Below are 14,789 nucleotides of genomic sequence, written 5' to 3'. Positions count from 1 at the left end.
TGCGGAACAATACATTTGGTAGGAATACTGGAACGTTGAAACCATTTTTATTTTATCTAATTAAATTATTATCTAATCAGGTCTTTACTTTGAATACCTTAATATGAAGATATAACAAAAGACATTTTATCAAATGCATACATAAATCTGCTTGTTTCACTATACGAGGGAGGATATAACATGAACTACTTTTTCTGTTTTTTTCTCCAGACTTTTTCGATTTTTTTATGCAAGCAAACCAATACCAAATACATGGACACAGCCATAAAGAATACACATATTCACACACACACACACACACACACACACATATATATATATATATATATATATATATATATATATATATATATATATATATATATATATATATATGATAACTATTTTTAACCATTATAGATCTAACTAATGTTAAAATTATTGATATTATTACGAGTTCCTTCATTGCACCTCGTAGTTATATGTTATGATTTTAGGGTTACTTATTAATTTTACTAGAAAACGTAAAGTTTTTCATACAAAAAAAAAACGATGAACCTTGGCAATTGATTAATTTAGCTGCTTGATTTTAATGCAAATAAGAGAAAAATTAAAAGCATCTAAAACTGTTTCAACTAAAAATGATAATAGGACTGACTATGTTTTGAACGAACGAAGCCAACACAAAAAAATTTAGTCGAAAATTTCAGTAATTTTAATTTTCTGTAAACAGCAGAACATAATTCGGGGTATCCCTGGAAAAAGCAAGTTCTTAGCGAGAAAATATCTGTTCTCTAATTGGTCGTTGATGACATCATCAACTCAAGCTCTGATTGGCTGTAGTCTACTCTGTGTTTACAACCAAAGACAATAAAGGGAAGACCGGAGAGCCCACCTATTAAAAAAAAAGAAAAAAAAACATTCCTGATCAATGCCACCTATTGCCAACGAGCCCAACTAATTTGTTAAAAACGACGTGATTCCGTATTCCATAGGGTACAAAAGTAGACATTGGAGGAATGTATTTTTCCTCCAAGCTGTAGAACAACAATTGGTCTATCATTATTCATCTTGCAATTTCCTTGCTTTTTTTTTATTAAATCGCATTGGCCGTTCGATTGCCTACATTATATTCTTGGTTATAGGCTACTTATGTGGCTTGTTGCTTGTTCATATACTTTCTCTCAAGCCGAGGACACTCGTCCTTTAATGAATCAATATAAAATTCTATAAGTATATATGTGTAATATCTATTATTGCTATTAAACAACCAACTGCATACCTCGTCTTTAGAATATGACTAATCTTAAGACTTTACATAGCTTTGCAAAATGAAAGCTCAAGGTATATAAATCTACAACCTTACAGTAACGTTAACTCGATAAATACGAGTAAATGCATTAGCTAATTATATATTATTCTTAAGGGGCAATGACATATGGCGACGACACTGCTCTGATTATTTTGAAATTTAAAGTGAACAACCAACAGACAAGTGCACAATTTACAAACGCCAATCTGTTGCCATCGTGCCGTACTAAAGCGGCAATAGCTCACAAAATTCGTATGAGATACCCAGTCTTCCATTTACTATCTTTCGGATTTTATGAATGAAATAGGTAAAGGAGTTTCCATGGAAACGTGGTTTGTTTATGTTTTGCAAATTAAAATCTATTATATGAGTTATCAAGTGCCCATTATAAATTGATTTGAATAGTGTTTACTCTTACTTCAAGACAAATAATTTATTTCTAAAGAATGAGTTATCTTATTATATATAAATCATAATTAAAAAAAAAAGGAATATGTCTGGGTTGTTCACAGAATTATGTGGCTATACTGTGTACTAGATTTGCATACGGCCTTAATAGAATACCCGGCAACTATTGAAATGAAGAAACCCCGTAACTTTATTCTGTAAAAAGTAACAAAGACTTTCTTATTAGTAATTGATTAACTAATTAAACACGAGATTAAAAAATAGGATAAATTGCTGAAATTTATTCTGGAAAAATAATTAGTATCATTTGAAAATGAAACATACGACAACTATTGTAAACACTTACTAAAGCCAATCATAGGTTGAGTTGATGATGTCATTAGCAACCAATGAAAAAACAGATATTTTCCCGCAAGAAGTTGTTCTTCACAGGGATCCTACGATTTATGTTCTGCTGTTTACAGAACATTCAAATGGAAGAGAATTTTCCTCGGAATTTTTTAAATTTTAATTTCCTTTTGTTGTTTGTTGTTTTGTTTGTTACATTAAAAACTTCGAAAGCTTTTTCATCTTTTTTATTATGAACTTTCTATTAAGGTCTTGTTTAGAATATTTTCTCCATCATGAAGGAGTGCTATTTTATTATTTCTACAGCTTACGTTACAGTACAAACACAGATAGACAGACATACAGACAGACACCAGACCACACACCCGCAACTTAACTTTTAACTTAGGATGCCTGAAAACTTTAAATCATTCATTCATTAACACACACACACACACACACACACACACACACACACACACACACATATATATATATATATATATATATATATATATATATATATATATATATATATATATATATATATATGTGTGTGTGTGTGTGTGTATACAATGTGTTATTTTTCTTTCATTGAAAGGTATTACTAGTAAAATTATAACAATTCTTGCTTTAAACATTGCAATGCTCCGGTAATTAATTCCCTTTGAAAGAAAAGAAATCATGCTCTTGAGTTATTTGTTTAATACATCTCTCTCCCTCTCTCTCTCTCTCTCTCTCTCTCTCTCTCTCTCTCTCTCTCTCTCTCTCTCTCTCTCTCTCTCTCAGATATACACAAAAACATAAATCTCCATCTCGGTCATTGGTTAAGCTCTAGTAAGAAAAATTATTATTATTATTATTATTATTATTATTACTGGCTACGTTACAACCCTAGTTGGAAAAGCAGGATGATATAAGCCCAAGGGTCCAACAGGGAAAATAGCCCTGTGAGGAAAGGAAATAAGTAAATATGCTACAAGAGAAGTATAATAACAATAACATTAAAACAAATCTTTCATATATAATCTATAAAACATTCAAAATAACAATAGGAAGAGAAATCAGATAGAATAGTGTGTCCGAATAGGGAACGGGAAAATTTTGATGCTGAGAATTTTATTGAAGCTAGTGTAGCGCAAATGTCTTGTGTGAACACACAATGTGAACATATGGTAGACATAGAATGTGTTGGGTGCTATACCAAGAAATACAACGACAATTTTGGAAAAATGTACGATACCATGTGTCCCATAAAGAACAAACAAATAGTGGTACGCGAAAATGTTAGATGGTATAATAGTGAGCTATTAAAGGCAAAAAGACACAGACGTAAGATGGAAGGTAGATGGAAAAGAGCCAAATCCTTACAAGCCAGAAATCTATATAATAAGGCCAGAAATGACTATAACGTCCTGTTAGAAAAAACAAAAAGAAAATTCTACAACGGCGAATGTAAAAAAACTAATAACATGAAGGACTTTCACGAAAACCTTGATGATTTGATGGGATTAAAGAAAAAATATGTCTTGCCTGACAATGTTTGTGCAGAGAGTTTTGCTATATTCTTTAGTGAAAAAATTGATAAAATCTATAGAGGCTTCCCCCAAAATCACTTGGAAGGAGAGTCACCTATGCCAGTGAAGGAGGGAAAGAAGTTAATAAAATTTAAGGAAATAAATATGTGCGACTTGTTAAAGGTTATGAGAGAGATGAAGAATACATATTGTGGAAACGACCCTTTCCCAAACAGTTCAATAAGTGAAGCTCCAAACAAACAAGTCGTATATAATATTTACCTGAACATAATTAACCTAAGTATATCGCAATCCTGTTTTCCTAGCTGTGAAAAAACTGCGTTGATCAAACCAATTTACAAAGGGAAAGGTGATGTAAACGAGCTAAATTCATATAGCCCCATTTCAAATTTATCCTACATGTCAAAGCTTATTGAAAAAGTCATAAGTGAGCAATTATGGGCGCATATTGACGAGTTAGAGGTATTCCCGGAAAATCAATCGGCCTACAGAGCTAATCATTCTACAGAAACTACTTTGTGCTCAATAATGAATGATATGATAGGTCTTCTTGATGGGGGAAAGTGTGGAATTTTAATTATGTTAGATCTTAGTGCTGCTTTTGACACTGTTGTGCACGAGTACTTACTTGACGACTTAAGGTCTATTGGAGTGACTCAGGAAGCACTGAAATTTTTGCGAAGTTACTTAGTGAACAGGAAGACTATTGTAGAAGTTTCTGGAAACCGATCCAATGAGAGAATTCTTATGAAGGGTGTACCACAGGGTAGTGTCCTGGGCCCTATCTTGTTTAACATATATACTATCGAGCTATCACACATCTTGAAAAAACAAAAAGTGGGTTTTAAACTATATGCAGATGATACTCAGTTTTACCTCTCAATTTCAACAACACAAGATACAGGGAAGAAAATTGATGAGATAATGACTGAAATAAAAACATGGATGCAGAGGAAAAAGCTCAAATTAAATGATGATAAAACAGAATGTATGTTCTTTGGCACAAGGGTGGCTTTGAAGAATTACCAGTTAATTCAAAGTATAAAAATTGGTGATGCTGATGTTGGGATTGTGCCTGTTGTGAAAAATTTGGGTGTACTGATAGACTGTAATTTGTCAATGAAGGACCAAATTGTGAACACAGTGAAAGTGTGTAACTATCACCTGAGAAACATAGCATTTATTAGAAAATATTTAACAGAGGGTAGTACAAAAATTTTAGTGATGAGTCATGTAATATCAAGGCTTGATTATTGCAATTCTCTGTACTACAAATTGCCCAATACACTACTAAGGAAGCTTCAAAATGTGCAAAACCGGGCGGCTAGACTGATAAAAGGCATTAAATTTCGGGAGAGAATAACTCCTGCACTGATCGATCTACATTGGTTACCTGTTAAGGCTAGGATTGAATTTAAAATTTGCCTGTTGACTCACAAAGCACTTACAAGTGATAAGCCTAAATATCTTCGTGATTGCTTGGTCCCCTACCCTGAAGCTACCAGCGCCACTGTAAGAGTTAGACATGCAGATGACCCACATAGACTATTCGAAATTAGTGTGAATCATGCAATAGGAGGAAGAACGTTCAGTTATGCTGCACCGAGACTCTTTAACGACCTTCCACTCGATGTCAAGAATAGCACAAATGTGGCTGCCTTCAAGAAAAACCTGAAGACTTATCTTTTTAGAAAGTGTTATAATAGTGACCTGAAAACTATTAAGCCTGAATACAAATGCTAGCAAAATAACTGATAACGATACAGAGCAAAATATTAACTGGAAAGGAATTATTTTTTCATACACCAAGGCCCGCCTGAACAGACCTTTAGTGTTTGATGGAGGGCGAGAAATAAACCTCTAAAAGTAAAAGTGAAAAGTAACCCAAGACAGTGGAAGATAATGGTACGGAGGTAATACTAGTAGGCCTATTACAATACTGTATATTCACTTCTCTGACATAAAACTGTAGGCCTAAGTGGTTTATCAATTGGTCAGGTTTTTTGCAAGTTATTTTTAGTCCTTTGAAAAGAATGTTTCGTATAGTATATTTGATTGTACATTACTAGAATGCCAAAAAGGCTAATATGAGAGGATAACCTAGACTAACCTACGTTAGGTAGACCGAAATCATGGCCTAATCTTTTTCTATCTTATGCAAACATGAACCAAGTGAATAGTAATGTCTAGAATGCAAAGAAATATGAACTATTTGCTATTTAAGTGTATATTATAAATGCAAACAATTGTGTCAAGCAAAATACTGCACAATACAGTACTGTACTCAAGAACAGTATTGGAAGGTTTCTTGAATCCCAGATGGGCTAGTAAAAGAATATTGCAATGCGTTATTATCACTAAAGCAATATATGAGCAGTGGTAATGTACCAGTTAATAAAAAGTATGTATGCGTAATGAATACTGAGTATAAGAGGTACTGTAGAGATGTTTTTCCAATGCAAAACATAAGAGCAATCTTATAGAGACTCTTCAACGACCTTCCACTCGATGTCAAGAATACCAAAAATGTGGCAGCCTTCAAGAAAAACCTGAAGACTTGTTATAATAGTGACCTGAAAACTATCAAGCCTGAATACAAATGCTAACGAAATAACTGATAATGATACAGAGCAAAATATTAACTGGAATAAAATAATTTTTTCACACACCAAGGCCCGCCTGAACAGACTTTTAGTGTCTGAGGGAGGGCGAGAAATAAACCCGTAAAAGTAAGAGGGATGACCTCTGTTTACATTTTAGAGTACACGTTTTCTGTTCCTATTTTCAATGGGATCCGCACTAAGCCAACTATTTGCACTATTCCCACTCGATGAGTGTAAAAAATGAGATGTCAATGCCTTGATTACTATGCCAGATGGAAATTCTAAAATCAAACATTTGTTCTCTAGTCTTGGGTAGTGTCATAGCCTCTGTACCATGGTCTTCCACTGTCTTGGGTTAGAGTTCTCTTGCTTGAGGGTACACTAAGACACTATTCTATCTTATTTATCTTCCTCTTGTTATGTTAACGTTTTTATAATTTATACAGGAGATATTTATCTTAATGTTGTTACTGTTCTGAAAATATTTTATTTTTCCTTGTTTCCTTTCCTCACTGGGCTATTTTCCTTGTTGGAGCTCCTAGGGTTATAGCATCCTGCTTTTCCAACTAGGTTTGGAGCTTAGCAAATAATAATAATAATAATAACACTATCTGTATAATGTATGCATGTGGTGGTAGATATAAATTTTCTATATTTTGTCATATGGCGTATCTTTCAGTTCATGGTTCATTACAATAGATATTACAGTTTTCTATAAACATTACGCGAAGCAAGTGCATGAAATAAAACACTTTGTGGTGGCGACAGGTAGTGTTATAAAATCTATCGTCTAGTGCTGCGATGAACAGTGGACTGTTATGGGACTTAACAGTAAAATTAGGTAGCCTATTTGCACCTTCGAGTGTAATACCTTTCAATGAAAATCACTATGGTGATTTGTGGACTGTTCTATATAGGTGTAGAATCTAACCAATAACACCAGTGCCGTGTGCACATTTGTACACAGCGTTGAAACATATCCAACATTCAAGTGAAATCAATCAGGTAATTTCACAACAGTGAGTGGCATTTACGGATGATCTAACATATATGTATTTCTTTCCTTACAGGTTAAGAATATATATACCCAGAGATGTAGATATGTTACAAAGATTCTTTTTATGATACATTTTGCTTTTGTATTTTTATATTTGTCTATAAAAAATAAAATATGTATAAATGTATCTGCATCTTACTCGCCCTTCATGAATACGAATAAACGATCCAGAGCCTTTTATTTTTTCCTAAAATAATATGCTTGAGAGTAAAACCTATGAAAGAACAACCTGGTAATCTTTACAAGTTCCACATTGTTCTTACAGAATACAAACTTTGACGCCTTATAGTCGATATCAACAATTTCCCTGCAGGGGGCAGGAAGCCCTAAGTTAGTTCCAAACTTAGTGGACATGACAAATAATGGTAATGTCATATATACAAGGTCTGGGAGACCATATAAGGAACTCAGTCAAAGTAACGGCACATATACAAACCCACAGATATAGTACTTTCAAGTAATTATCTGGTAAGCTTCCATCAGGACGATATGGCTGAGCCAAAAAATCGGATTTTGAGCAAAGCAAAAAATCTATTTTTGGGTGATATGGCCATGTCGTCCTGATGGACCCTCCCTTCTTTCAAAAAGGGGTATACAACTATGTAACAAAAGACCCCACCCAAAACTACTCTATCCATGCTTAAATGCAACAAGGAATAATACGCCGTAGTAGTACTGGGAGGGGATCCACCGGGTAACCTTGATAACGGCTCCCTTTCAATTTCGACACTCTTCCCCCTCGAAGCGTAAAATCTATTTGGGGTGAAGATTGCCATGTATCGTATCAAGAAATACGTCCCCTGATATTATGCAATATCCTTAAAAGTTATATCAAGGATACTCGCGCCAGGAGTTAGAATTCTGGGAACCTGTGGTTAATTCTCTGGGAGTATCACTGTAGCCAAATATCCCTTAGAAAGCTACTTAAAGGAACCTTCCACCAGGACGACATGGCTGAGCCCAAAAATGTGCTACGTATTCTACGAAGCTGGAGAAAATCTGAGAAGCCTACAAAATTACAAAAATTACTGATAAGAACATAATACTGCACTGTAGAATAAACAAGAAGAGTCCCTCAGAGAAGGAACTGATAGAAAAGCATAACAGCATCAGGGACGAAAGATCAATATCAGGTCGAGTACATATGCCGAGCAAGATGCTTGGCCCACTTTCAGTTTTTACTAAAATTTCATATAGCAGTCTACTTCAAACAGAAGTTTAAGTAATTTACGAAGCTTTCATATAGTAGCTTACTTCAAACCAAAGTTCAAGTAAACAGTTGAGGTATGCATTTGGAACTAAAAGAGGATGCCTTTAGCTGCCAGCCTAATCTGCCTATTTGTCATTGCTGCTCAAATAGCATTGCGATAAAAATCTTCATGAACATAAATCTCCTTAAATATTATACATATTCCTAAGGCGTATTAATTTACAGTACTGTAAATGATTTTAGATTAGTAGTTGGAAAAGTGTATGGTAGAGTACTGATTAATGGGATTAAGGATAAAACAGAGAATGCAATCTTAGAAGTACAGGGTAGTTTTGGAAGAGGTAGGGGTTGTATGAATCAGATTTTTAGTTAGGCAGATATGCAAGAAATATTTAGCAAAAGGTAAGGAGGTGTATGTTGCGTTTATGGATCTGGAGAAAGCGTATGATAGAGTTGATAGGGAAGCAATGTGGAATGTGATGAGGTTATATGGAGTTGGTGGAAGGTTGTTGCAAGCAGTGAAAAGTTTCTACAAAGGTAGTAAAGCATGTGTTAGGATAGGAAATGAAGTGAGCGATTGGTTTCCGGTGAGAGTGGGACTGAGACAGGGATGTGTGATGTCGCCGTGGTTGTTCAACTTGTATGTTGATGGAGTGGTGAGAGGTGAATGTTCGAGTGCTTGGACGAGGATTGAAACTGGTAGACGAGAATGACCATGAATGGGAGGTAAATCAGTTGTTGTTTGCAGATGATACTGTACTGGTTGCAGACGCGGAAGAGAAGCTTGGCCGATTAGTGACAGAATTTGGAAGGGTGTGTGAGAGAAGGAAGGTGAGAGTTAATGTGGGTAAGAGTAAGGTTATGAGATGTACGAGAAGGGAAGGTGGTGCGAGGTTGAATGTCATGTTGAATGGAGAGTTACTTGAGGAGGTGGATCAGTTTAAGTACTTGGGGTCTGTTGTTGCAGCAAATGGTGGAGTGGAAGCAGATGTACATCAGAGAGTGAATGAAGGATGCAAAGTGTTGGGGTTAGTTAAGGGAGTAGTAAAAAATAGAGGGTTGGGCATGAACGTAAAGAGAGTTCTATATGAGAAAGTGATTGTACCAACTGTGATGTATGGATCGGAGTTGTGGGGAATGAAAGTGACGGAGAGACAGAATTTGAATGTGTTTGAGATGAAGTGTCTAAGGAGTTTGGCTGGTGTATCTCGAGTGGATAGGGTTAGGGACGAAGTAGTGAGGGTGAGAACGGGTGTAAGAAATGAGTTAGCAGCTAGAGTTGATATGAATGTGTTGAGGTGGTTTGGCCATGTTGAGAGAATGGAAAATGGCTGTCTGCTAAAGAAGGTGATGAATGCAAGAGTTGATGGGAGAAGTACAAGAGGAAGGCTAAGGTTTGGGTGGATGGATGGAGTGAAGAAAGCTCTGGGTGATAGGAGGATAGATGTGAGAGAGGCAAGAGAGCGTGCTAGAAATAGGAATGAATGGCGAGCGATTGTGACGCAGTTCCGGTAGGCCCTGCTGCTTCCTCCGGTGCCTTCGATGACTGCGGAGGTAGCAGCAGTAGGGGATTCGGCATTATGAAGCTTCATCTGTGGTGGATAACGGGGGAGGGTGGGCTGTGGCACCCTAGCAGTACCAGCCGAACTCGGTTGAGTCCTTTGTCAGGATGGGAGGAACGTAGAGAGGAGAGGTCCCCTTTTTTGTTTAATTTGTTTGATGTCGGCTACCCCCCAAAATTGGGGGAAGTGCCTTGGTATATGTATGTATGTATTCACAACATGTATGGAAATGACCATATAATGTACCCTTGACAAATATAAAGAACTTTTTCTTGGAGAAATAATAAATATACCTTTAAAAAAATTCTTTTTATTAACCATCGTCAAGCATTGAACACAGGTAATTCAGTAAGATTATTTTTACAAGCACAAATTATTACAACAAAACTATCCGTGCTTATTACATTTTCCGACCTTTGACATTTGAATTTAGCAGAAAACAATTTGACTACTCAAAAAATTTCGATTTCACAAAGACATCGTTGAGAACAGAAACATTTTGGTTTTAGGTTATCTGAAAATGTAAAGGTCCTTTTGTTTGGGATATCAGAAACAGAGAAAATATTTACAAGGGAGACAAACACAATATGGGGTTCAACAAACTAGCGAGAGAAGGGGTGTCCACCTTTTGCAAGACTTTCTTTTCAGTTTTGCTGCATTATTTTCGTACCCTTAACTTTGATTCGGCCACCTTACATGAACGTCTGCACGGTACTTTTATAAATTTCCCATATCTTATAGCATTATGATTCTAAGAGCTGCTAATGTTAAATAAAAACATAATTCACCAGAGTCAATCACTACAATATATAAAATAATGAAATATGAAAGGGGCTGAGTCAAGGTTACACAGATAACTTCAAAACATGTCTTACAAAGATGGGTCTGGTTACTGCATTTCATCTTATTTTAGCATTTTACAAACAGCTTCAGGTATGGTCCATTCAACTATAAAAATGAGAGATGGTGCTTTGTCAGCTTCCTTTATAATCACAATTCTTTGCCATTTTTCTAGGTTTTTACGAATATTGAACTCGTCTTGCACATATCTCATTTACACAGGATAAAATAAAAAAAAATCTTACATAAATTGACAATTCCAGGGATGGAAAAGTATTGGCAGAATCAATAAAGTGCGCAGATTTCAATGTACACCTGAAGCCGAGCGACACACGAGTTATAAAGGACGTCCTGAAACTATTGCTGGAAAACAATCGTACTTTACATGGCAGTTGTTTATTTATCTAACCTATAAAATGAAGTTGAAGACTACACAGAATATGGTAGTGATGTTCCTGGTCCGTAATCAACTAAGCTAAAACAGTTTAAACAATCTTATTCAAGATAAAAACTTTTTCATAGCTGCATCCCACACTAATGCATACTGAAGTAATGAAAAGCTATATGCATTCTAATATATGCTTACATTTCCTCTTTTCTTTTTACATTTATACGACTGTACAGCTATGGTTTAATATATACTGTATGTTTAACCAGTTCATCGTATTGAAAATGTTACGTAAAATTTGTATGACATCGCTATCATATAAAAAAATATCGTGCCAAAATACTCAAAATTCAAAATGCTTACTTGCTGAAAACAGATAGAGATCTGGGTATAATTATGTTAGACGTTAGTAGAACAAGAACTGACCTGATCACATCCTGTCAAGATTTGAACGCATCACCAATCTGCATTTTTTTTCTTCTTACCAAGTGTAAAACTGTATATGTGTATCTTATGCTAGATTGTATGTGTTGTCTAAAGCATCTCATAAAAAAAGATATTATAAAATGTTTTTTCTATAAACATACTATACATTAAAGCCTATATCAACAGGTCATACAATAGTCTGACTATAACTATCGTTAGTCTAAATGGAAAAATGTCAATGCCAAACCCTGTAATATACAGGTTTTGAGTCAGACATCTTTTCCTCCTCACTGTGTTACAAAATAAGTCTTTCATATATAAAGATCTGAATCTTCCAAAGCTATCTAGAACTCTAATAAACTTTTTTATAACTGGCCAGAAAGAGGCCGTACATTTGCGACTAGTGCATAGACATTTTACTTGAAATAACCGGTATAAAATCTAGAAAGAGGGCATAAATTTGCGACTAGTGCATAGACATTTTACTTGAAATAACCAGTATAAAATCTAGGAAGAGGCCGTACATTTGCGACTAGTGCATAGACATTTTACACGAAATAACCAGTACAAAATCTATAAAGAGGCCATACTGTACATTTGCGACTAGTGCGTAGAGATTTTACTCAAAATAACCGGTATAAAATCTAGAAAAAGGCCGAACAGTTGCAACAAGGCTTAGACATTTTACTCAAAATAACCGGTATAAAATCTTGAAGGCATCATTATTATACTTATGAAGTAAGCTTGTACTATGATGGTAAGGCAATCTAAATTTCCTGAATTGTGAAAAAGACAAGACAAAGGCACTTACAGAAATTTGAGCTCTCAGATGGCTTTGGCTAAAGAATGGTTTGAGCTAGTGGCTGGAAATCTTCTCAGTAACATAGAAATAACTTCCACTTTATCATAAACATTATCTTTTATACAATCTTAATTTGTAAAGAATCCTGATCATAGACATTTATGAAGGACGTTGAGACTTTATGGAGTAGATTACAGTAGTTGTAAGTAAAACAATATTACAGTAGATGGATTAATATGCTTGCCAGTAGATGAACAGAGTCCCCATGTTCTCTAAATCTGCTCTGTAAAGCGAACACAGACTTATCGGCTTGTTATCGTTAAGGCAAGGACCACCTCTTCCAGGGGCTTATGGATTTCGCTTCAGCACAGATCCAGAGAAGGAGGAATGGGGATGGGAGTCCTTCCAGTCGCGGTAGAGGTAGAAGGATCCGATGGCGTATGCCAGCATGTTGAAAACACCGAAGACCTGTAATCACGGGGTACGAGTTAGAACACGATTGATGGGTACTGAAAACCTAAAGATGTTGAATCTATATTGATAGAAGATTAAAGTTAATTTACTACTGCATTTTGACAACACCAGGTCTGTACAATAAAATACGTTGTCCACAGAAATTCCTGGTACACCTCATTCTGGGAAAGCGCACCCTGTCACGTTTTTACTGTGCGGCGAGCTCCTGTGTGTAGCCTCTCCCACCATCTCTCCCTTCACGAAATGTTTATTTAGTCGTCGCAGAGTAGGGGTGTGACAGGGTGCCCTTCCTCAGAGCTGGTTATGTCAGGAATTCATGTCCAATTGTACATAAAACACAAAATTAAAACATACATAGCTATTAAGGTTTAAGCACCTTTCCAACTGTTTCTTAATCATACACAACAAACACAGGGTTACTTTACTGTATGATCTGAAATTTTTTTACAGGAGTGTACTGTACTATTCAACAAAAACTGTACATCAACAATGCATATACATTGCTGTATTAGAATGTGAATCCACTGCATTCTATTTAAAATAAAATTTATAAAAACAAATCGAAACTGAATTATAAACTTTAATGTGTACTATAATCTCATAAAGCAAACTCCAAAAAGAAGAAAAATAGTAAAAATACATCATGTACGCTAATCTTCCTATCATGGTAGTCTTCAAAAAAATCTTATTTATATCTAAAGTGCGTATACAAAGTATAATAGTAACAAACTGTGAACTACTTTAGCGTATGACATTTAAATTCATTACAAAATATATATCATTATAGAAAAATAAATGTTAGTAAATGTATAAAAAGACTTCAATGGGTAATACTCCATTGAACAGACCCAAATTTAAAGATTTATTTACTTATCTGGTTCATTCTTACTGTTTTTTAGGTTATATAGAATGACGTTTAATTAAAGATTGTACAGAAACTCATCTTAGCAGTAGGGTAATTGAATGTTCAAGTATAAGCCATACTGCGGAGTCTATCTTATTTTTTGGGCTCAAACCATGTCGTCCTGATGGAAGTTCCTCAAAGGCAGCTTCTACTTGGGATATTTCTGAGAGTGATATACCAGAGAATTTAACCTAAGAAGTATCACAAGGTTCTTTACCCTGGAGTGAATATCCCGAGAGATATCGTGTATAAAACAGGGACATGTTTAAAACAAGCCAAGGCTATCCTTCCCCAAATAGAGTTAACATTGTCTCGAAGGATTGGATTTGTGGGCGAGAGAGTCCTTATTTTATGGTCAGATTCCCGAGTTATCTTGAAATTTGAGGGACTATTTCTAATTTTCTGTGTTTGTCGTTTGTATACTGTACACTCTAAGTAAACTATCAATTTAAACTCAGAATATTTGTACAGAATAATGGTACAGACTTTTTTTTTTCTTTTTTCTACAGCCCTTTATTTCATGATTTATCAGAGGAGCAAATTCTCTCTTAAATACCCTGTCATGGTGACGAGCCTTGTGGAATTTATAACCTCGGATTTTCTCGGTTATCGAAGAACTGGCCTAAACTATGCTGGTAATCTTATGACCATTTGATAGTGTCATGTCTCATAATCCCATGTCATATGGTGATGCACCCCTTTAGACTTATGCCATTATCTCTGGATTATCTCATATCTCAAATTTCATCACCATCATCATCATCATCTCTTCCTACGCCTATTGACGTAAAGGGCCTTGGTTAGATTTCACCAGTCACCTCTATCTTGAGCTTTTAATTCAATACTTCTCCATTCATCATCTTGTACTTCACGCTTCATAGTCCTCAGCCATGTAGGCCCTAATCTTTCACCTCTTCTAGTACCTTGTGGAGCCCAGTTAAACTTTTGGTGAACTAATC

The 14,789-nt window shown here is 35.3% G+C and overlaps 1 protein-coding gene across 1 annotated transcript in view; it reads right to left on the bottom strand.

The window, feature by feature from the left end:
- Positions 1-10,290: 10,290 nt before the first annotated feature.
- The window catches only part of LOC137628890 (CKLF-like MARVEL transmembrane domain-containing protein 4), a 72,217-nt gene continuing 67,718 nt past the window's right edge, over positions 10,291-14,789 (bottom strand). The window contains exon 4 of the mRNA XM_068360148.1: positions 10,291-12,920. Within this exon, the coding sequence (XP_068216249.1) occupies positions 12,801-12,920 (120 nt within the window). The 3' untranslated portion in view covers positions 10,291-12,800. The remainder of the gene's footprint in view (positions 12,921-14,789) is intronic.

The sequence above is a fragment of the Palaemon carinicauda genome, chromosome 36 (genome assembly GCF_036898095.1).
Source record: "Palaemon carinicauda isolate YSFRI2023 chromosome 36, ASM3689809v2, whole genome shotgun sequence".
Taxonomy (NCBI): domain Eukaryota; kingdom Metazoa; phylum Arthropoda; class Malacostraca; order Decapoda; family Palaemonidae; genus Palaemon; species Palaemon carinicauda.
The sequence above is the reverse complement of the archived record's forward strand: the minus strand, read 5'-3'. Positions and strand labels throughout refer to the sequence as shown.